Raw genomic sequence first — 24,855 nt, forward strand, 5'->3', positions numbered from 1 at the left:
GCTTCTCCGAGGAATCCTTAATTGGAACTTGTCAAGAAAGTCAGATATTGCAGATACAGAAATAACATTTTTTGTTTACAAGGTACTGTGCTTGTACTCTATGTCTGGTCTCATTGATTTCAATTATCACAATTGTTTTCTCTTTTATTTTTGTATTCACCGAAAAGATATGCCTAACTTCAGGAACATTTTTGAATGGTATAATTGTATTAAATGTAAAAATAAACAAACCTTTGACCGGTAAGTTTTGAAAATATGAAAATGCTTTATTATTTCACCACTAGGGTATCTTAGTTTGCTTCAGAAGTGATGTTTGTGGTTTACTGATCAATAAATATTGAAAGATTCTTCACTAAAAACCAATAAAATATTCTGAAATGCACACTGAGAGTCAACCATAAAATCACGAAAAGACAACAAGTCTCATTTGACTTAAATTGACAGAGAGGGCGGGGTCTTTGGACACGCCTCAGTACTTTCTGAAACGATTTTTTTCGTCTTCAAAATAAAATCAGTGAGAAGCCTGATAATTACCCTTTATTTTGATACTAAATTGTCAAGAGCATAAGTGAATAAATTGTAATTGATTGTAAAAAAAAGTAATTTCTGACTACAGGTGTACCCAAATTTTTGACTGGTACCGTATATTTAAAAAAAAAACATACATTACTATACAGAAGAAATGATGAATACGACCTCATTCTCCCTTTCATTTGCATATCATCTGTGTTGACACATAATTGATTTTGTAAAAATAAAGAGAAACTTTAAAGTGTCATTTTCAGTGTTCACGTTGCTTGATTTTTCTCTGTTTAATCACACTATTTTGTTGTTGGGGTACTTTTAAGGAAATTGCATTTAATCCATAAAACTTTTTTTTTTTTGGGGGGGGGAGACTGGCATGTGGTCATTGTATCTTCATCACCTACCTACTGTTACTGCCACATCACTATAGAATTACCATGTTCATCAATATTTGAGACCATAAAAAAAAGAATATACTGTAATTCTTTGATAATACTTATAACGTGACGTCTTTCTCTGCAGGACCGTCAGAGTAGGTGGTGTAAATATATGAGGCAATATTTATGCAATTTTAACAGTTAGGATCAATTCTACAATGCAAAAAGATATTAAGTCTTCAAGCACAAACAAAAGTGACAACATTACACACAACAGAATAAACAAATATAGTAATACAAGTAAAATTTATTCTTTTCATCAGTCATGTCTACTTATACATCCACAGTAATAATATTTAGGGCGATGATGGCCCATCAATCTTAAATATTTTAGAAACCACAGTTTTTCGTTTGATAAAATGCCAATTTCAGTGTTCTTGGTGTTTCTACTTAAATCTCACATAACAAATACTTTGGTGAAATGTACGCATTTGAGAATGGCTTAAGAAATGTGAGTTTCCATGCAGATTTTTTAACTTATGCACAGTTTTGTTTTATTAGATTGGATTTTGCTTTGAAATTCATGATTTTTATTGTATTTGTATTTTTTTTTTTGGGGGGGGATATATGTTACCATATATATATATATATATCTATAGAAAAAAAAGAAAATCTAGGACAAACATTCAATCAGGGCTGTACATTCCCAGTTGCCCTCTCCTCCACCACATTTGTCTGATCCATCAGAATCTGCTATTTCCACTCTCTTGTGGAGGGGGGGGGTATGTTTATATAATCTACACATCATTAGCTTATAGCTTATTAGGTATAGTTCAATTAAGAAAATAACTGAAGTGGAAGAGATGAAAAGATATTTTCCCCAAGGGCTACTTAATATGTTCAACCGCAAAAATACATTTCAAAACAAATCACACAATCCGATTTAACCTGCATAGAGCATTCATGAAAAGAATATCTTCATTATGATCAATCTAAAATCAGTTTTTAATTTTTTTTTAAAGAATTTTTTAAAGAATGCCCTTCGAATATACAAGAACATAGCACAAATTCTAAATCTGACTCCTTTGTGGCTCATTTTACCTCCAGTGTGACTAGTGTATGAGACAACTGGTCAAATGAATGTCCCATATTTGAACTCCAGTTGGGTCAAAATTCGAAATCCCCTATGAATGTTTCAAGAATTTTTTGGGGGGTTGATTCTGCTTGATTCCTGCCAATTCCGAACAAGTGTCATGGGGCTTTTAACCACAGATAGGTAAGAACTGCATTGGAAGCTCAAACTGCCATGTTCACTCAGTTTGTAGAAAGTTCAAGCCTGAGCCGTGTTAGACCATAAAATATTAAAAGATGGGAGTTGCTGCTACCCTGTTTGGCACTCAACAATTCATCTGGCGCTCCACAGTGGATGCCAAGCCCACAATCAATTGATTAAAAAAAATTTCAGAGTATTTCTATTTCAGATTTTTATTTGGAACAATGAAATATGGAATATGGGTTTCATCAGTGGAACATAATTAATAAGTTTTATTCTCGCTTCCAATAAGATATGTAAACAAAGCCAACAAAAACAAAATCAACACAGAAGGGGTCTAAAGTGTGTACATAAATTGACTTATAGCTAGTGCACACAGCAAACTTAAATATGGAAGTACTCTACTGCACTTAAAAAAATAAACTACAGTAATTCATGGAAAAACAATTCTGAAAACAAGCACACCTTAAACAAACCTTTGAGATTACATGATGTTTTGTAATGTTTAACAGTGTAATACAAAAAACTGCAGTATCTTTATTTCAAAACCTGTTGTCACTTCGTAAAAGGACAAACAATGTATAGTTAAACATTTCTATTCATCATGCACATTTAAAAGTAAGAGTTGTTTGTTATATTTATAAATTTGGTTTAGCTTTGACATTTAGAGACAACCAGTACAAGTAATGTGATTTAGAAGTTTTAAAATCAAAAGAAATTAAAATAGAAATATATAAACATAAACAAGATGTAAAGTAAACAATGGAGTTCCAAAAACCAGCCAAAGAGTCCAGTGAAGTAATGACAAGATGTTTCACTTGCAAATCAAATAATGGATGCAATTAAAGATAAATACCAGGGGGGCGTTTCATGAAAGGACTTGTCGGACGTTTTATCCGACAAGTCCCATTTTATCCGACAGTTACCATAGTAACAGTACCTCTCAGCCAATCAACATCAGAGAAAGATGTCAGATCTGACAACTTGTCGGATGAAAATGTTGATGAAACACTTGTAAAGATCTCAAAATTAGTTCGAACAGAATCCAATGAAATTAACTATGAATAAAAAATATGTGCCAAATACAGTAGTTCTAAAAGAAAAAGCGTAATCGCTGAGGAATGAGCAAAATAAGCACAGAATTCCATCAAATATCAGGTATTTTTTTAATCAATATTAATACACTGTCACACATATGCTTTTCTTTTTTAGTGATCATCAGAATTATCAATTTTGAGCTAAGATTTCATGATTTTACAAAGATTAAGTTCACATTGATGTACCAGATCTTGATATGTGATAATATTTTGACAATTAGCTTTAAGACTTTCTCATGAAATCATTGTTTTATGCAACTACTGTCTTTTACCTTTAGTGTTACATTTAAAACACCACAATGAGAAGTATTTCATAGAGATACACATGCATTGTTAAGACAAACAGAAACGGCAATGCAAGACATCAATGGCTACTATGTCATTGCCAAGAGATTCATCCAATGAAAGCGCAGTCAAATGCATAAAAAAAAAAATACATCCCAAGTCAATAGCTACCATTGCTTCTGTGAGTAACTATAAATGTTTCATATTGCTGTGTATTGAAAGAAGCACAAATTGCGAGACCCTGTCATTTATAAATTGCACAATTTCATGTTTTGTGCTTTTGTTCACATATTTTATAAACTCAGCTTGAAAATACATGTACGTGTAGCAACAACGAACTTGGAAATCAGAGGGGTGGAAAATGTGCAATTCTGTATATATTTCTGAATGATATATAATGGTATATAGCATCTTGTTGCAATATATACAACTTTCAAACTTCCTTATGAGGCATACCACTAGTTAGAGCTCTTGCCCATATTGAAATAGAAAGTACACCTTCAAAGCCTGAAGATAAAAGCATATACCTCAGCCCAAGTTAGATAAATAATGATGTAACCAATCTGTGGATTATCAATGATGTCAATGAAACTAACATCTTTTACATTTGAAAATGAGGAAAGATTGCTATTATTCCAAATTACTCATTTGGAAGATGTGCAGGTATCCATGATACACATCACATATCCAGGGGGGGGGGGGCAGTCAAACATATTGCTGTACATGTGTGACCAAAAAAGACATGTTTAAAGGGGTGGTTTTTTCAATTTGGTCACTCAGGTGTGCAGCAATACATTTGACTGGCCCCCAGGGTCATATATATCCAAACTCCAACACATTACATTGTACACAACTGTGACTGCAAAATGTATGCCTTTTCACAATGCCTCACCATACATCCTGGCAGCCATTAGCAAATTTCAAGCTGGGAGACTTCGCAAAAAATCAAAGCCACACAGTCTTTTTGAGAAATATGAAACAGATATAATACTTAAAATAATATTTTTCAAATGCACAGGAGTAGCAATGTTATCAAAACCTTCAAATAAATATCTAATGAAACAGCAATATCCAATTAAAAACATCAAGAGTTTTGAAATCCATTCTGAAAGCATACTTAATGTGGATCGCCCAAAGTGAAAAGAAGAACCATTTTAAGTTTAATGCACACATGATATTTTATCTAGGATAAAGATTATAATAATAATAATATTAAAATGAACTTCACTCACCATGATGGCTTCATCTACATCTCCAATATGCATTCATCTAAATGCATTTATATATCAGCCTAATATATCAAGGATTTTCAACATCAATCTTATTTTACTTTAACCCAGACCTTATCTTAATAGTCGGGTAAGACATCACATAATACTGGTACCAATATAAACAAAAATATATCTGTAACGTGACTAACATCTATGAAAGAATATTTGTGACTCTCCCTGAAAAACATATACATCCCCGTTTCTTCCTAAAAATATTTTATAAACACAGGGTGGAAATGTTTTATCAAGGATGTAAAAGAGTATTTGAGATGAAAAGTCACAGGACCATGGGGGGGGGGGGGGTGGTCACAGGACCATATCCGCAAAGTCCCATCCCATGAACCATTGAAAATACAATTTTCAGGAACTGAAAAGTCAAATAATACCATCACTTCAAACCTCTTAAAGGTAAGAAACATATCATGTTGGTAGCAACGTGTACAATCTATATTACTAATCTAACTTGGTTAGGTAATTATAACAACTATATTCAGCAAAACCATATATATTCTGATTATATCATGAATTTTCTCTGAAAGAACTACCGTACAAAACCCTGTGAAGGATATCTGCCAAAGTACACAAATGGCAAATGTCGCCCTCTGTTATCCAACATGGTACAGGTAATTTGGTGAAATGAGGAAAGAAAAATCCTCCCCAAGATATTTATTCTTTATCATTTGAAATGACCAAGGTATCAAATATATTGATACTTTGATTATAGATGAATACGTTATATCACTGAAAACTAACGGAAAAACAACTTTCTCCACATAACTTTTTTGAAAGTTTGCTTATAGCATGACATGGATTTTTTAAATGCAATTTTCAGCTTTTGCGGATCAGCACAGGAGTGTTATCTTTGAGAACACAAGTGGATAGACAATAACATGCATATTACACAAGAGGGATAGCATGGCATATACTCATGCTAACTGAAGATCAAGGTGTGTTACTGGGTACTTAACATCATAAACTTAAAGTCAGTATTTCATTCTGATTTCAAATGAGATTTTAAGAGCTCTTCATATAAATAAGCACACCAGCTGATAAGATTTGAAAATCATGTCTCATTTGCACTGAATATCAAACCATTTTTTGTAAATTCATTTTCTTTGAAATCATATCAACTATAATACAGTAACAGGTAAAAGAGTGTTGGACTTTCTGCTTAAAGGCAGTTTAAAGTCTGAACAAATTTTGTGCAAATCTCCAGAATACTAATTTTCCCTTTTCTATGAAACAAAATTGTCAGATGAAGTGAAAAAATATACCATGAGACCAATATGGTGAAAAATATGTGCTCTGAAAATATAAATATAAAAGGGTAAAAGTTACAACAAAAATATACCTTAAGTGAAAAAAGTTTAGTCCTCAATAATATTTCCCTTGTTTAGTATAAAGTCACTTCTCTACCATGAAATTAAAAACGAATGAGCTATGATACAATCTTTGCACATACCACTATCCCATCATTCTATTAAAAAATGTAAAAATATTTTTATCAAATGTTCACCTTTACAAGAAAATTACTGCCATTCGAACTCATGAGAGGTATTCATTAGTATAAACATCTTGACTACATAATTATTTGGAAAGATATAACTTGGATACAATAGTAAAATATATACTATGGACACTCTTTATAAAGACTTCTTAAATGATATTTAGATACCTGATATACAATGTCTGGTCCCAGTGTTTTCCATTTGAATATTTTCATCTTACTGAAAAAAGGGCTTGGAAATGCACAGAGCAAGAACACCTCATCACATGTAAAAGCATAGGCGGCGGGGACCTGTCCCCCCCTAAATTTGAGGTGGGGGGGACGATCCCCCCCCTAAATTTTTAGTTGATAACCTTTTTTTTTTTTTTTTTTTTTTTGCTTGTCAAAAATTTTTGGTGGTCCCCGCCTAAATTGTTTGGCTTCCGCCGTCACTGTGTAAAAGCCAATGCAGAAGGACAATGTGGCAACCATAAGTTATGTCAGTAAATTCAGCAAATCATGGACTTGACACTTTCTTGGCAAAAGTGAAATTTTAGACAATGAGACTGAGCTCCTCAAAAATACAATGATGATTTATTTGCTATAATTTGATCATATTTGGCAATCCTAATGACACGATACAATTTTTCCCCTTTTATCATCTTTTTAAAGCCCATTTCTTCATATTTTTTCTCTTTTTGCTGACATGTAATAATTGAGTCACATATCATCACCTTCCCAGTTCCCATCCCTATAAAACTTCTAGGTTAGTATAACAGCAGCTGCTTCATCATAATTCATTTTATATCTTTACAGAGGTTCATGATACAATACACATGATAATGAATTAATTCTGTTAAATATTTGCACCTAATAATAATACTTTGTGATTTGCAAACAATGTTCAGAACTTGCACGGGATCAAAATTTTACAATAGCTGATGTTACAGAATCGTAAATGTTATCAAATACACCAAATTTCCGCCCGTCACAAAAGTTTCATGACATCAGCGCAACTGTTGAGTAAAAATCTGCAGAGGTCGTTTTTCTTCAGTTTCTTGATTCACACTCTTTTGAATTGGACAATAAATATGGCAGCTGCTGGTTTCAACAAAGTAGCTGCTTGATTCCTCGCAGATGAACCCTCCAAGGAAAAGAATACCAAAATTACTGCTCCTCCTTATTTAGATTGCTTACTGTGTGGGTAAATACTTGAAGAACTATAGGAAGTTGACGATTTGTTGCCAAGTTCAAAGCTTCAGCCCATGTGCCCCTTTGGATGCAACTGATAGGTAAAAGGTTGGTGTACCACTGTATTTCTCCTGCAAATAAACAACAACACACAAGTGACATACATAAAAATGTAAAAAAAATTACAGTAAAATTGTAACATAACACGATAATATGGTCATTCAAAGTGTCGTGTCAAAATGCTGATAGAAATATCAACATCAACAGATGTACATGTAGTTTAATATCTTGTGTGAAAATATATAGGCGATGGCATGAAAATATTGAATTTGATTAAATCAAAATGAAGGTATCTATTGTGTATCTAGAAAATCATTGCATATTTTGTTGATTAAAAAAAAATAACATGACACTTGCATCATTGTAAGAATTAATTGTGAAAATGTCACATACAAAGTGAAAAGTTCATGTTAAAAAGTCTTATTAAAACTTCAGGATAGATAAATTCAACGCCTGTCTTACAATCTTTTCACGTCACTTAATCATATCTTGAAAATCAATTAAATTGTTCCTCTTTCCTGTTTTTTGTTTGCATTCCAAAGCATGAAATCACAAGCATAGAAATGGGACATTAATGCAAGAAAAAATTAGGTACAATGGTCATTTCCTTTATCTATGGTAAATCTACCCACATAGCTCCATATCAATGTATAATCCGGTATGTACTTCCTAATTTTTATATAAGGTATATTATACCACGTACTCTACTTTCAACTTCTTATTCTTAATGTGTAAGCACACAATTTGAATTTCAGTATAAAATATATTTTTCATATTAAACCCCTAGCTAAGGCACAGAGCTCAATGACCTCTACTCTGAACTACGGTTTAATTCAAACCATGGTCCATCCATCTCTTGGCTACAATTATGGGAAGCAAAAAGTTTGAAAACATTTTATTACTGTGTAATGTGTTTTGTGTTTACTGGGTTCTTGCCAGTGGTCAAATCGTGTGGAAAACTATTGTATCTATCATTCCTCGACAATTTACAATGATTTAAGAACAGAGAGTGATGATTGGGTGCCATGATATTTGCTCCGCTGCAAATTCCACTCATTAATGGAATGGCCAACTTTAAAGGTGGATTTGATACTATATACCCTACCCTTAACCTAACATATAACACTCTTGCATCCCTAAACCTACATATCTTAGTCGAAATAAAGCCAAGAGCAATTGTCGCCGGAGCATATGTCGTGTCACCCATAAATTGATCATCTTATTATATGACTTTGCATCACGCTTGGCTATCCATAATTAAACCACCAGCATAAACCATGGTTTAAGTTAAACTGGAGTCCAAATTATGGGCCAATGGGTTCAGTGCACACGGCACTTACCTTGATGGTTTGTACAGCACGTTCGATAGCATCCTTCTTCAGGAGCGTTACTGTGCATCCTCCGAAACCTCCTCCTGTCATGCGTGATCCATAAACACCATCAACTGACATGGCTGCCTCGACCAGCTGGTCTAATTCTGGACAGCTAACCTCGTAGTCGCCACTATAAATACAAAAGGACAAAAAACATATTTCTAAAAAATGAGAATATTCCAGTCCAATAGGAGAGATTCTAACTGCTATAAAGAATTATTGGCTTGCATCCAGTAGATACAATTCATGATTCAGAATTCATTAAAAATTGAATTCAATTTTATTTTGAAGTTCTCTACAAAAAGAAGACACACACAAAAAAGATCTATACTCATACTCATATTAGACAAAGATAAATCATATTTCCATATTGCATGTTCAGACTGAATACGAGTAAGAAAATATGTGGGAACCAGCAGGATCTAATCCAACACCTGCAACAGACACTGCCATTACAGGTCATGGGCACTGGAATTATTACAACACCATATACCTGAGCGCATAATCTACTCTCAGTAAATATTCACTAATTAAAAAATCCAATTCATATTTAAAGTCATTTTACTAATGCAGGGACAACATATACTCAGAATCTGGTACATTTAAAAAAGTTTGAAAATATGGAACAACAAATATTGTATTCCTCTTTCAGACCAGGATAAAATATCTTACATTCACATTCTCTTATATGAGGATTCTGCAGCAGCTTAGCAGCAGTTATAGTAGAACATATATTTTTACGCTCTTACTTTAGTTGTCCTCTTAAAATTGTATGTGTGAACCAAAATCTTGTGTTATATGACAGTTTACAATCATTGTATATTCATTTTATTATTCCTTACCTACAACAGTAATTTGCTCCTTGCGAAAACTTATTTCAATAATATGATAGCAGGCTTAATTCATTCATTTCATTCATTTTATAGAATATTTCTTGTAAATTCTTGCCTATCTTGAATTTTATAATCTTTTACTATTTATAGTAGCAGGTTATTTTATATCACTTTTGTTAATTTCTTTGATTTACTGTATATGTCATGCTTCTTTTATATGTGTTTACTTGTTATTTTATATGGACCCCATGGAAGAACAGTAGTGTCATTTTGACAAAATTGAATATGGGCTATCCATCCGTTTTGTATTCTTTTATTTTTATACGGAAAATAAATACTATACTGCTGTACTATTCTATACAATTGTGTTGCCTATAGCAGGATTATGCCTGGATGGCAAATTTCCTCTTTTACCTTTTTTGTTGGAAAAAGACAATGAATTATATATTCTAGCTGAGTAATGAAATTCTAATTCAGAGTCATAATGCATAGACTATTCAGAATCCAGTATATTCCAACATGTATAACAACAGAGACAAATGAATGAAGATCTTCGGTCCCATTTTCAGGCCAGGATAAAAAATCTTTACATCTTTACAAATCTTTCAGGGACACTAATGAAGCTCAGCAGTTATAAAAGTAGGATTATGTGGAAATGTGGTCCTTGTACAATTATCATAAACCCAATAAGGTGACTATGGCCAGACACCCCTTATCTTATAAAGATCTTATAAAGGACATTGAAGCACAATCTACACATCACTGTTTATTCATCAAGACTTATCAAATACACCTTGCAATATGTAATAGTCAAATATTTGTGACAATGTGCACAGGGGAGCATTCCCTGCAACGGATTGTCTGACATTTCATCCAACAAGTCCTACTTTATATGACAGTTTCCATAGTAACAGAGCTTCTCAGCCAATCAAAATCAAAGAAAGATCTGATTACTTGTCGGACAACAAATACTGATGAAATGCTACCCAGGTATATTCATACTTCCCTCACTCAATGATTCTTGTAAAAAATAATAATTTAATGCAATTATAGTAACAAAACAGAGATGGAAATGCTAAAAAGCCTCAGTTACTATGGCAACACAATGTTTAAACTTAACGAAATGCAATACAGGAAAACAGTAATTTCCAGAAACTGGTAGTCATTTTTAGCAAAAACAAAAGCAGTACGAATTATTGGGTGAAAAAAAACAACAGTTCTTATTCCTCCAAACTGCTACCTGTTAGCAATGCCATTCTGCTTCTCACCTGAGTGATTTATGACTTTCTACCATCAACTTGCCAAAGAGGTCATAGTCACCCTTTTGCAGCGCTGTTGCAGCATCTGTTGTCCTCCTGATCTCACCAATCACATGACGTGCTCGGTTAAACACGGTGACATCAGGAAAATTATTATTGGCATCTGTAATAAAAATCATCAAACATATGAAAAATCTCTTGTGAATTTAAAAGCAGTCTTCTGCACTCATAAATTTCAGCTGCCTATTACCAACATGAACCGACAATTTTACAACTTCAAGCATAGATTTGCACAAATAAAATTCTTGACTGGGTCTTTGTTGGGGATTTCCCAGGTTTTTCAATTGAAATAATAATTTCTGTCAGATCAGTAAGCTTGCAGAAACAGATTGCAATTAATTGTGGATTACAATTAATTACAATTAATAGTGTATCTAAAATCTAATGCCCCTTGTAAACTTGCAAATGGACTTAGACTTTGAAGATGTCGCCACAAGAAATTTTTGAGCACTTTTTAGTTTACAAATGAGAGTTTCTGTGGAAACTTTTAAAACTCATGCATGTATTTCTGTAGTGTCTGAACACATCATGGTTACAAAACACAATAGGAATCGATTCGCATAAAGGATGGGAAATTATCATTATCATTATTTTAATTATTTATACAAATACATGAGCAGTATAAATGCTTTTCATCATCATTCAATGCAAGTAAATATAAAAATGGTATATGATCATGTTTTGAAAAAAAAAAAATGTTGTGAAGTCTAGCAATGTCAGAGGTATGAATTTGATCACATGTCAAAACTCCAGCTGATTTTTCTATATCTATCATGCCTTGTCATATATGGATGAGGAAGAAAGACTACGACAGAAATCTATTTTGCAGCTGCACCAATCATTCAAACTCGACTGGATTTTAAATCAACCAGACAATGTATTTAGAACTTGTATATGTATAGTTGTATTCAAATATAGCTCTGTCTGGAACAAGCGTCTGTACATGGACAATTTGCTAGACTTTGCTTAAATATCCTAGTTATAATATAGATATATATCAAGTTGACAGTATTGATGCCTTGTGACCCCAGGATCTTACCATTTAATTCATCTTCCGTAGCATCTCTGAGACTCTTCTTGCCCAGCATAGCAGCAGCCTCTTCACACTGTTTCCTCCTTGTGGGATACTCACTGCCCGTAAGCTCATGCTTGACATTGGAATTTGTGACGAGGACCACCATATTAGGGTCACTAAGGGGTACCTGGGTGGTACCCATCGTCCTATTGATGACAAATTCAAAGAAGAAAAACATTTGAGATTTAGAAATCTCCAAGAAAGGGCAGTGTGGAAGGAATAGGATAAACATCAATTTTATTTCATTATCATGTGTTATGGTATATAATGTTGTATATTTAATTACAAACACAAGAAACATGTATGATGTGAAAATATAAGAACAAAACTTGAGACCTTATTAGTTAGAAATGAATGTAGAACATGAAGTGATAGCTGCCATGAATTCAGCATCTTTAAAAAAAAATATGTCAAAAATAATATCAACAAATGGAATATATACAATCATATCCCTTATTATTCCATAAACTGTAGAAGTTTGTACAGAATGACCTACAATGACACAACAAAATGATTGAAAAGAAAATGTTTGTTTTCTCTGCACTGGGTAAACTTACCTACAATCCAACAGTAAAGCACTTCCTTCCTGCGCCATCACAGATACAAACTGGTCCATGATTCCACACGGCATCTTGGGAAAATCGTGTTCTGCCTTCTGACAAGCGAGGGCCTTCTCCGTCAGGTTGGATGCTTTGCATCCCGTGAGTTCCTCCAGGAATGTGTAGGTAGCCACCTCCAGGGAGGCAGAGCTGGACACACCACCCCCAAGAGGTACCGATGTCACAACGGCAGCATCAAATGAACACAGTGTACCTGGAAGCAAATGTGTGATCAAATTCTTTGAAAAAAGATATGAATGGTAAACTTACTCAAAAACTTGCTTTTTAACGTTCCCCATATTATTATCCCATATCGACAGGTCATCGATTAGACCGAAACTTTATTCTTTATCTGGGGCATGGCCTGATGAGCGCAGTGTGCTTTTATCTGGTCACATTAACTAAATCATATGTTTCATATTAGTGTACCTTTTCTACAATTTGTTTCATTTTAACCTGTAAATATGTGATTATTGGTAAATGACTATCAAATCATATGAATGCAAATAATAATGTGTAATGTTATGAAGTCAAGGTACATGTATAATGGGTTTTTGACCGGGGGACCGTTTCATAAAGCTGTTCGTAAGTTAAGAGCGACTTTAAGAACGAATGGTGATCCTTTCTTGTGCGCTAAACCGTCGCCAATGAATATACCATTTACCACAAGAAAGGATCACCAGTTGTTCTTAAAGTCACTCTTAACTTACGAACAGCTTTATGAAACACCCACCAGTTGATCATGTAATACTCCCTCCCTCTACCTCTCCGAGCTTTCTGTTCTCCCCAATACAAACGTACCTTTGAAGTTCTGCACCACACCCTTCACATAATTGGCCCATTTGGGTAGACCAGGTTCTAGTGGCTTTTCTGCGGTAGGAACAGGAAATTCAGTGTACTTCGGTTCATCTGTTCCTTCAGCTGTGGTTAGAACGCGACAAACTCCAGACGATGTCTTCCGTCCTACCAGAATTGTAACCTGCGGCAATGCCTAATGATATTTGAAAAATATAAAAGACATATTTCAGATATAATCATATCACCTTTTTAAAATTAAATGCATTTTATGTACCACTGCTTCTATCGAGGACTGATACTGGGCTGCTCCATAGGCCCCGCTTGGAAGGTGTGTGCAATATTTAGATTTTCACCGTCTCTTATTATCATTCTTTTTAAAAAAAGGGCAAAATCCAGCATTGAATTAAGACGTATCAATCTACACAGAAATGTAAAAATTTTGAAAGTCTGAGTTGATGTTTAATTGAAGGACAAGTCCACCGCAACAAAAAGTTTTTTTGAATAAAAAGAGAAAAATCCAACAAGCACAACGCTGAAAATTTCATCAAAATGGGATGTAAAATAAGAAAGTTATGACATTCTTAAATTTCACTTGATTTCACAAAACTGTTATATGCACATCCTGGTCTGTATGCAAATGAGGGAACTGATGATGTCATCCACTCACTATTTCTTTTGTATTTTATTATATGAAATATGAATTATTCTAATTTTTCCCTTTTTGTCATGTGAAAGAAAGTTTTGTTCCTCTCTGAACAAGTTGGTCCCTGTTGTGAAATTTGTTAAAATTGAAATATTGTGTAATTCAAACAATAAAAAACAAAAGAAATACTGAGTGAGGGACATCATCAAATCTCTCATTTGCATGTTGCCGACTTGTTCATATAACTATTTTGTGAAAAATAAGCGAAACTTTATAATGCCATAACTTTCTTATTTTACATCCAATTTTGATTAAATTTTCAGCTTTATGCTTCTTGGATTTCTCTCTATTTATTCAAATCAACATTTTTCTGGGGTGGACTTGACTTTAACTTGCAGCAGGAACCTGTAATAAAAACATGATCCCATTCCATAAAGGTTGTGAAAGTCTATTTACAATTACAGTTCAAATTACCACATACTGTACAAACAAACAACATTCTCTCAAACAAAATAGCACAGTAAATGTATCTAACATCACAGGTTTATTCAGGAATGGTATTTTATTGTTCATTCAGGAAATTACGAGCCATGTCTATGAATGAGTTGTTTTCAAGCATTGATGGAAAGACACTGAAGGAAAGGTAACATATTTTATAACTCATCTAGGCCTATACACTGTAGACCTGCTTCAGTTCTGGGGGTGTTTCACAAAGATTTGAGTACGAATTAGAGTCGCATGCCATGCAGTTGCATGCGTTGTAAAAGGCATGACCACATTGGTCAGATCATGTCAAGTGAATGTGCACTACTGCGTTTTCATCAATAACATTGCGCGTTGCATATCATGTACGCATCAACATTTAAGTACGACTCTAAGTCATACATGTACTTACATCTTTGTGAAACACCCCCCTGGACTTGCATACAAAGTTAAACCCTTTATCAAAATATCAGAGAGGATCTAATTGCACGATAGTAGTTCACGATCATGTCAAGTAAAGATCACTTTCAGAAACCTCATGTACAGGCCTACAGTGGAGTAGTGCAAACCAAGGTTTTAACTAATGTTTGCTATGCAGGTCAGACCAAGTGATGGTATTATAACTGAAATTATCCATGAGGCAAAAGCGGTGCTTCCAGCTGAAAATTGTTATATTTTAATAAATAGGGTTACCTAACATTCACTGAGCAAACTGCTGAAAATGTCATCAAATCTGATTTAACAAATTTAACAAAGTTATTGAATTTGAAAGTTTAGAAATATTTTGTTAACACATTCATATGCACAGCCACCATAATGAACATTCAATAGGTGGGTTGACGATACTGGGTCCACACTTTTTTACTTTGTTTTTATATGAATCCTGGGCCCCGTCTTACAAAGAGTTACGATGGATCCAACCAATCGTAACTCTATGGAAATCCATCAGTGTCATAATTTTTTCTACAGGAAATTTCCAAAATGTCCTTTGTAAAATAAGGAGAACACATCAAATTGTCAAGAAATCAATGAATTTATGGATATACATTCATATCTAGAATGTTTTTGGAACAAATATGCATTTTTACATGTTGACTTTGCTGGCTTTCCATACATGTAGTTGCAATTGATCGGATCAATCACAACTCTTTGTAAGATGGGCCCCAGGATTATTTTATATTTTCATGTGTGTATGATATACATGTATGTCTCTTTCTAATAAAAAAATAAGCAATGATTATCCAACAAATTAAATCAGTAGTCAATCCATTTTTTCATTCTTGAAATAAGACAAAATTTGAATGAAACTAATTTCATATTTTAAATGATAAAATACACAAAAATAAGTTGGGAATATATAATCATCATCAGCTTGCTCATTGCATATCCATGAGGACATGCATAGAACCATTTTTTTGAAATAGTTCAAAATCTAAAAAAAAAAAAAACTTTAAGCCTACATAAAGAGTACCCCTTTAACAGAAGCCAGGGTTTTAAAGATGAAATTCAGTTCTGGTTGTGATTTTAATAGTGGATAAAACTGTGAAAGATGCTCACAAAGCATCTAAAAACTGGCGTTTACTGTCAAGCATTGAGAAATCATCGAATAATAGAATATTGGCAGGTTTCCGCTGAAAGTCACATTCACAGGAATCACAGCGTGTAGATATATGGACTAATGCACATTAATGGTTAGTCTTTATAACTAACCTTTTCAGCTGATAAACGTGACCTCGACAATTACGAGCAAACCTTTGCACAAGACCATTTCCAAATATTCTTTCTGGATATCATAGAAATTATTCAATAGCTCCCATATTTACAATATTATCTTCAATTCTTCATAAAATATTATCTTCAATTCTTCATAAAAAGTCCTTTCTCTAAAGTTTAAATAAAATCATAAACTTACATATTACAACTTTCAAATGAAAAAGAAATTCATGAATGATCAATGATCATCAATTTCATAGAAAGTTGCAGCAATCTAATTCTTGGAGGGGGGTTATCATCTTTGCCAACAACTTGCCAATGTGGTACAGTAATATTTAGTGTTGTATCTCACAGGCTTCGGTGTCTATAGGCCTACAAGGATATTTTAAAAAGTACTGTTATGCAAAATAACAAAGTAATACTTTCAATTTTCCTTTCAGTTTACAAATCTGTTCCTGAAGGTGCATGGTCTAGTATTAAAGATTAAAAAATTGAACTCCACGTGACTCTACTCAGAGTTTTAAATTAAACTTCACGTGACACTACTCAGAGTTTTAAATTAAAGGTCAAGTCCACCCCAGGAAAATGCTGACTTGAATAAATAGATAAAAATCAAACTAGCATAGTGCTGAAAATTTCATCAAAATCGGATGTAAAATAAGAAAGTTATGACATTTTAAAGTTTCGCTTATTTTTCACAAAACAGTGATATGCACAACTAGGTGAGTCAGTCGATGATGTCCATCACTCACTATTTCTTTTGTTTTTTATTGTTTGAATTATACAATATTTCATTTTTTATAGATTTGACAATAAGGACCAACTTGATTGAACCATATAGTATTACACAATACTAATTCCACATGTTCAGGTAGAAATTAATCGTTGTATCACTTGATAGTGGGGAGAAAATTTGAATATTTCATATTTCGTATAATGAAATACAAAAGAAATAGTGAGTGGATGACGTCACAGTCTCCTCATTTGCATACCAGCCAGGATGTGCATATAAACTGTTTTGTGAAATTAAGCGAAACTTTAAAATGTCATAACTTTCTTATTTTACATCCGATTTTGATGAAATTTTCAGTGTTATGCTTGTTGGATTTTTCTCTTTTTATTCAAATCAACTTTTTGTTGGGGTGGACTTGTCCTTTAAAAAAGTACTGTTATGCAAAATAACAAAGTAATACTTTCAATTTTCCTTTCAGTTTACAAATCTGTTCCTGAAGGTGCATGGTCTAGTATTAAAGATAAAAAAATGAACTCCACGTGACTCTACTCAGAGTTTTAAATTAAACTTCACGTGACACTACTCAGAGTTTTAAATTAAACTTCACGTGACACTACTCAGAGTTTTATTCCTAAAGTTCAACAATTGAGAGTTCAATGATTTGCGTCATTAGATCACAATCAAAACATCAATTTCATGGAAATATTTGAGTTCATCATCAATCACAGATTTGTAGTATTACTGAAGAGTCTAGGAGTGGTTTGCTCAGAGTAAACACTTGACACTGATCAAATATTGGCATATAGATAGGGAGTGTAATTTCACAGTTATCACTATAAGGTCATTCATCTAAAATGTATGCTTTATGTCTGCTAGATATCTGTGAAGAAAAACAAAGAAAAGGGTGACTTGTGAGTGACTGATACAATTCGATCACCACTTCTGACTTGAAAATGGATCAATAACAAAACCAAATTTAATGACTGATTCCTTGTTTAAATTATTGAATTAAGATTTTCATCAACATTGACACCGATCACTGAAACTAAATTGTTACTATAGAAAAGTAAAGTTTTCTCTTACTGTAGTCAGATAAACAGTATTTTACTCAATCAAAATTTCAATCAACTATTTTAACACTGAATAGCAGATAAATAAGCTGATTAAAATCAAAGCTAAGAGAACTAAAGTTTTTAATACCATTCATCATGTGCTACCATATGACTTTACATGAGATAAATTTTCCCTCACTAATATTAAGAAAATAAAAATCAAATGAATTATGAAAATATAATGGTCAAAGAAGTTCTAAGCTTAGTTCTATGCATGAAAATTGATAAAAGTAGGAAGTTAGGAATGTTTAGTACTTGTAATTGGCATCATAATATGAAAGAAATGAAGTTTCTACATCTTTTGTGTACATTTTGTATTTTGTGTATTTCGTATATTTCAGAGGTGACTCTGTGTTTGAAAAGTAACCATGCTTTATAGGATTTGGCAGAATCGTCAAACAAAAAAAACCCTTGGCACTGTGAGATAACAAATTTTATGAAACGGCCAAAACACTCGGCATGGTGACTTTGGCAGAAAGTCATATCATAAAACATGGGAAAAAAAATACTAACGTGCAAGAGTTGAGAAAGGTTCAAATGTTCCCCGAACTTTAAAGTTGTAAACATCTGATAAACATTTCATTACCTGACAAAAGGGTGAAGTCCGGGGTCATGTTTAATGAATATGGAACAAGGAATCCTTCTCTAATATTTAGTTCTCTTATTTTGGAATTCGGATTCCATTAAAACTAATCAGATAAAATCATCACCATCAACATCATCATCAATATTTCACCCCACGAATTTGCACAATTTCATGTAATTCCAAACTGCTTGACTTCATTCAGATGGCATGTTTTACTCACAAGCTTTAATTTATAGAACTCTGGGGTGCAATACTATTGAATGTACATGTACACTGTACAAGGTATACTGACACGATTCAATTAGCAGTCATGGAGTCATGCCAAATTTTGATCTGATAAATAACGTCGACCCTTATTTACTCACCTGTGCTATGAACAAATTTTCCATGGATGATGTTTTATAATCTGCTTTGCAGTGCCAGTAGCAGGCTGAAATATTTGTATTTGAGTGATTCAGGGTAAAAACATTTTGTGCAAAATATGAAAGGCTTGCTTTTACAGTTAACCCTGTTTCATTGGAACATTATCCCTTCTTGGAGTACTAAGTGTAGTTTTAAATGAAAGTGATAGTTTCATGGGCCTCCAATCTTCATCTAACAAATGAATATGGCTTACGCAATCCATCACGATAAAGGGAATCATACAATGCCATAATCATTTGTGTACAAGAAATTAGATTTAGAGCACTAAATATGCAATTGCTTTTATCAAGAAGGATCAAGCTAATAGAACAAACCTGCCACATTCAGTGAAAATGATTAGGAAGGATATAGTTTGTGGTATCACTGGCTAATTCATAGTTGAGATTGATAAATTTGTCAGACTCCAGTGCAAGTAGGTGGCTAGATCGGTTTTACGATCATTAATTTTCTCCCAACCACCAGCGACCACACCAGTGTAGTTACATGTACGTTCATTACGGTGAGAGAATAAGCCTCTTCAACTTGGGTAATAATAGTGTTCCAAAGTCTTACATGTAGCATCTGTGAAACGTTGTAATTTAGCTCAACCACTATTCTTTATGTACTGTACATACTAGTACAAGTAAGTCACCAGAAAGGAAGGTGGAATTTATTTCTTTAATATCACCAAATATTAAAAAAAACTAATTTAATCCAACTATCAGGGGTGTGAGTGGTCACAAATAAAAAGATCTGAAAAAAACTAAAGAGTGTTGAAAAAGTCTGAAATAGAAAGAGCTCCCATACTTTTTGTACAGAGGAAGGCCAAAAATAAGCTGAAATTAAGCTGAAAAAAAAAATCTGAAATCAGATAAAAATCTGAACTCTCACACCCCTGAACTATGATTTTTTTTCTGTGAAATCATGGTTTGGTAAAAAAATGGTCTAACTCTAAATTACAGTTTAGTATGACAAAGGGGAATGTGAGCTTTTAAACTGTTTCTTTTGGTATACAGGATGATATAAAATGGTCCATTACAAATGATGGTTTCTCTGAAGTACAGTACCCTCACAATCTAGCAGAAATGGCTTGGCAATTAAACCATCTGTTTGGATGTACATGTAGTCCTAATGTCCACCTGTGTATGTAATCTGGGTATGCAGTACATGTACATGTAACCACTTGAGTCAGAGTTCATTACCACTCTGGTAACTTCAATACCTCCTATCAATTAATAATAACTGCCAATTTAAAACCTGTGCATTTTAACAATTGGTGTAGTGTAAGTGCACAATGCCTTACATTACTTGACTGAATTACCAGCAAAGTGAGCAAACCAAATTAATTTTCAAAAAATCTTTAAAAAAGCAAGATGTGTTATGATAAATTTATTTTTTAATGATTCTGGAAGATCATAATTGTTCATTAAAATCTTCAGCTAGGACAATTAAGGTTACATGTACATAAGCTCATCTCTAAACTTTTTGCTTCTTATTGATTTGTTTCTAAAACTGACTCATCTCATTTATGTTTAAACAACACTTCACTAGAATCTATACCACTATATATAAATTATCATTTGCTGAAAAGAATTCATGGATTCCAAGTTGTTGTTGTCCAGACATGTTGTTTGTCCAGTAAAGACAGCAATTTAAGGAACTTTGTGATCAACTGAAAGCATAAACTGTTTGAAAATACAGTGCGACAAAATTACAACACACAAACTTTCACAATTATTCTACTGTTTGATGCATGTTGAGGGTTGAGAAACATTGAACCACCACATCCCACTATACATCACAGGTATAATCTACAGTGTATTGTCATTGCTTTATTTTCTATTTTATGACCTATTTAATAGTATTAAACCTAAAAGTTTCTGTTATTTGTTATTTTAAGTCAATATGTTTTGACATTTTTGTAAACCTCGTTACTTTATGAAATTCTGGTCTATGAACAGTTTAACGATATAACATTACCATGACCATTTCTTTAATTATATAATGTTTCATATACTCAAATTACTCTATTAAAGTCTAACCTAGTTAATCGATTTATTTGGGAATGCATCGCAATTGACATAAAAACAAAAGCTTGGCCGAGCCCCCGACACACCCCCGCACACACCCACAAAACAAACACGAGTCGCACACACGACACGTTGGCACGTACACCTCACATTTTCAACGAAAGTTTTCATGCATGCTTGCCGCATCTCCGGGCACTCACCATTGGGAAAACAAAACCATCGTTGTAATCCGTGTGCTCACCGATCAGATTCACTCGTCCAGGGGCACATCCTGCCACGGTCGCCTTTTCTCCAAATTTCTCCTCAAATGCCGAGTTTGCCTTGCCCAGTAATTCGGAGACGGTTTCTACAACTGTAATGCCGTTTGCTGCCATACTGATCGTACTCAAAATCTCAAATTAACTGACGATTTTGCGAAGTTAGTTTCCTTAATCTGTTCTGCTTCTACTTGTGGATAGATGACATAATTACTAATATGCGCCGCGATCGATCGGGAGCGCGAGCGCGCGCTTGATTCGGCGAGGCATTTCGCAAGGCGCGACGATGTACGGGTAAACTACATTTCTCACGATGTAGGATACCACCGGATCCAGATGTAACTTGATAAAAAGCTCATCATAACAGATGATATCGGGATATAAATATCTCAATATCATAATAGAGTTACTCACGGGATGTTACGAACATATCAAAATGTCTGAAGATTGGGTCTGAAAACATTTTGGACTAAACAGTATAGAAATATGAGAGGAATAAAAAAATATATATATATTGATGAATATTTTTGACCTTTTGGAAATGAAAACGCGTTCTAGCTGGAGTGGAATGCTCATACATGGGCCTTTACCCTCTGCCACTGACGTAAATATGAGGGGGGGGGGGGGGGCTTGGGGCAATACATACCCAATATTTCCATGTCCATGAAAAAAGGAGATAAGGAAAGAAAGAATAAGATGTAATTTTTTTTAATATGTCAAAATCTATCACAAAATGCAATTTTCATTTTGAATAGGTAAACAAAAATTGCTCGCTCACTTTGGCTTGTTCGGGACTTCTAAGGATTTTCTTTTCACATTGCTCATGTTGTCCCCCCTTCAATTGTTTTTAGCTCATTCTTACTTTTCCTTACTCTCCCCTGCCCCCCCCCCCCCATCCAAATAGTCATTTGCACAATCATTTATTTAGCTTTCTCTTTTGAAAAGAAAATACATTGATCATCAATAAGCATATCTCAAATTTTGAAGAAATAGCAATTAACTTAAATATTGGATGGACCTTCTAATTATTTCAAAAGTTGTCCTACATACGATTCTAGTGCTTGCTTATAGTTTAACAACCCTTGATTGTTCAGACTCAATACTTCACCTTGAAAATGAAAATACTTAAACAGTTATAAACACATAGAAAGATGGGAGAATAATGATAAATTATAAAGATTCAATTAACTTCAAAATTAATGACTTCATCAAAGTAACCGAAACTCTGGAGGAAGATAAATATATTTTCATCATTTAGAATTTAATGTTCCTGATTGAATGATAAGTACAATGATATAGGTCTTGGCAGCATATCAAACTCATAAAGAATACCCGATTCATATCATATAACTACACATTATAAAAATTAACAATTATCTATTATGAATTGATTATTCTGTCTATTTCAATTATCAATTTCACAATCGCATAAAGAAAGGAAAAATAATAATAAAAAAACAACCTGGATGGATTCTTAGCTGGACACATTCAACACGTACTTAAAGCTCATACCATTTCCAGATCTCATATTACATACATTAGTGAACAAAAAAGTAAACTCTGATAACGATAACATGATATATCAATTGTCTTTTTGGTAAAAAGTGGAATATTATATAATGGAGATACAATATTTTAAGAAATCAAAGAAATTTCACATTCCGAAGGTAAAACACACATTGGCTTGCAAAAAGAAAAAAAAATATCAATGATTTTCTTTTTGAAATTACTTGTTTGTATTTGTAGTGACAAATGATAATGAAAATTTGTCTGGATCAATGCATAATATACAAAGATTTTCATGTGATAAAAATAACATGCATTTTTGTTTTGAGGAATTTTCAGCTGCAGATGTAGGATATACAATTTGCACCTTTCACATTTACAAAATTCAATATCAGAATACATGAAATGGAAGCAGAATAAGAAACTGTAATCATATTTTCAATACTTATTCCAATATACATGTATATATACTATTTCATTAATTTGATCAATTGCACTTAATCATTCTGTAGTTACATATCTACAAATAAATCTCTCGATCTCATTTAAGAGAGGAACATTGCCTTGATATGATACTAGTAGAAATATATGAACCTGCACCATTCAATTCACAAAGGTGGTTTTTAACTATCGGTTGAACCCATGGTTTATGCAGAATTCCTGTATAAATTACGCTTATTTACCGCATATGTTAAAAAATGTCCGATGCTGACTGATGCACGCTTTTGTCACAGTGCGCAAAATTGACACCTGTTGCCATGGTTAAGTACGCTATTTTATTCATGAGTCCACTGTTTGAAGAGTGGACTCATCAATTCAAATATACGCGGTATAAGCGTAATTTGTACAGGACAACTGCATAAACCATGGGTTCAACCAATGGTTTTAAAAACCACCCTTGTGAATTCGGGACATTATATTTCATAAGAATATAAGTATCAAAGTAGTAATATAAAGGTCTTTCATTCAAATTTCAAATATTTGAATGCATCCATTATTTATCAAATTCAATTTATTCAATACCTTTCCTCTTGCATAAATTCAAATACAGCTGCAACAAATTAAGGCATATTAAAGTTGATCATATTGCACAAAGTACAAAGCTATTTCTTCCGTAAAATTTGTCACAAGCATTATCAATAACTATACTTTAATTAATATAAAATAATCAAAATACTTGAAAAATCATCTGATTCAAATATATTAATCTTTTAAAGATTTTACAACTACCAAGGCAATTGAAAGATTTCATATTTTAACTTGAGGGCAATTCCATATCATAATAAACCTTTTGTACATCCAACCCCCATTTTTTCTCAATTTTTATTTCAATTTATTGCCTTCTCAAGCCATTATCATTTGAGCACATTAAAATTATTCAGATGTCAATAATTTCAAAAAGGTCCCATATACAGGAGGTTGGATAAAAATATTCAATGGCACTGCCCTTGAACAATACTGATTTAAAGCATAGAATGGAATGTATAAGTATACAAATGATATAAAACATATAAAAACATCTAAAATCCTAGTTTAAAAAAAGTATCATTACGTGCACCCAAGATATATCATTAAAAATGATTAATGTGAATTTTTACAAGTACCTTTAAAAGAGTATAACTGAATGTATTGAAGTAGGCGCTACTTCTATATTGATGGTACACCTGAAGACAATGATCAAGACAGCACCAGATAGAATTTTTGTTCAATATAGATCATCCTGAGACATAATCCAATACTAAGAATATATCAAAATATTTTGTAAAAATGTGTACCTGTATACAATATTCTCACAATTTTTAAAGCTTAAAATAATGTGGGTATTTTT

General features: G+C 33.2%; 1 protein-coding gene across 1 annotated transcript; it reads right to left on the minus strand.

The window, feature by feature from the left end:
- Positions 1 to 5,945: 5,945 nt before the first annotated feature.
- Positions 5,946 to 22,943, minus strand: LOC129254095 (galactokinase-like). Its single transcript, XM_054892550.2, has 7 exons — positions 21,465 to 22,943; positions 13,566 to 13,755; positions 12,723 to 12,978; positions 12,130 to 12,311; positions 11,040 to 11,193; positions 8,906 to 9,068; positions 5,946 to 7,636 (listed from the first exon to the last, which is right to left on the minus strand). Exons 1-7 carry the CDS (start codon positions 21,636 to 21,638, stop codon positions 7,565 to 7,567), a joined length of 1,191 nt encoding a protein of 396 aa, XP_054748525.1. The 5' UTR covers positions 21,639 to 22,943; the 3' UTR covers positions 5,946 to 7,564.
- Positions 22,944 to 24,855: the final 1,912 nt, after the last annotated feature.

This window comes from Lytechinus pictus, chromosome 2, assembly GCF_037042905.1.
Source record: "Lytechinus pictus isolate F3 Inbred chromosome 2, Lp3.0, whole genome shotgun sequence".
Taxonomy (NCBI): Eukaryota; Metazoa; Echinodermata; class Echinoidea; order Temnopleuroida; family Toxopneustidae; genus Lytechinus; species Lytechinus pictus.

What these genes read in the sequence shown, in the direction of transcription:
- LOC129254095 (XM_054892550.2), bottom strand. Translation starts at nt 21,638, where the DNA reads ATGGCAGCAAACGGCATTACAGTTGTAGAAACCGTCTCCGAATTACTG. An exon ending in ATGGTTTTGTTTTCCCAATG is followed by an intron (nt 13,756 to 21,464) that starts GTGAGTGCCCGG and finishes AAATATCATTAG; the next exon opens with GCATTGCCGCAGGTTACAAT. An exon ending in GTGCTGTACAAACCATCAAG is followed by an intron (nt 7,637 to 8,905) that starts GTAAGTGCCGTG and finishes GTTTATTTGCAG; the next exon opens with GAGAAATACAGTGGTACACC.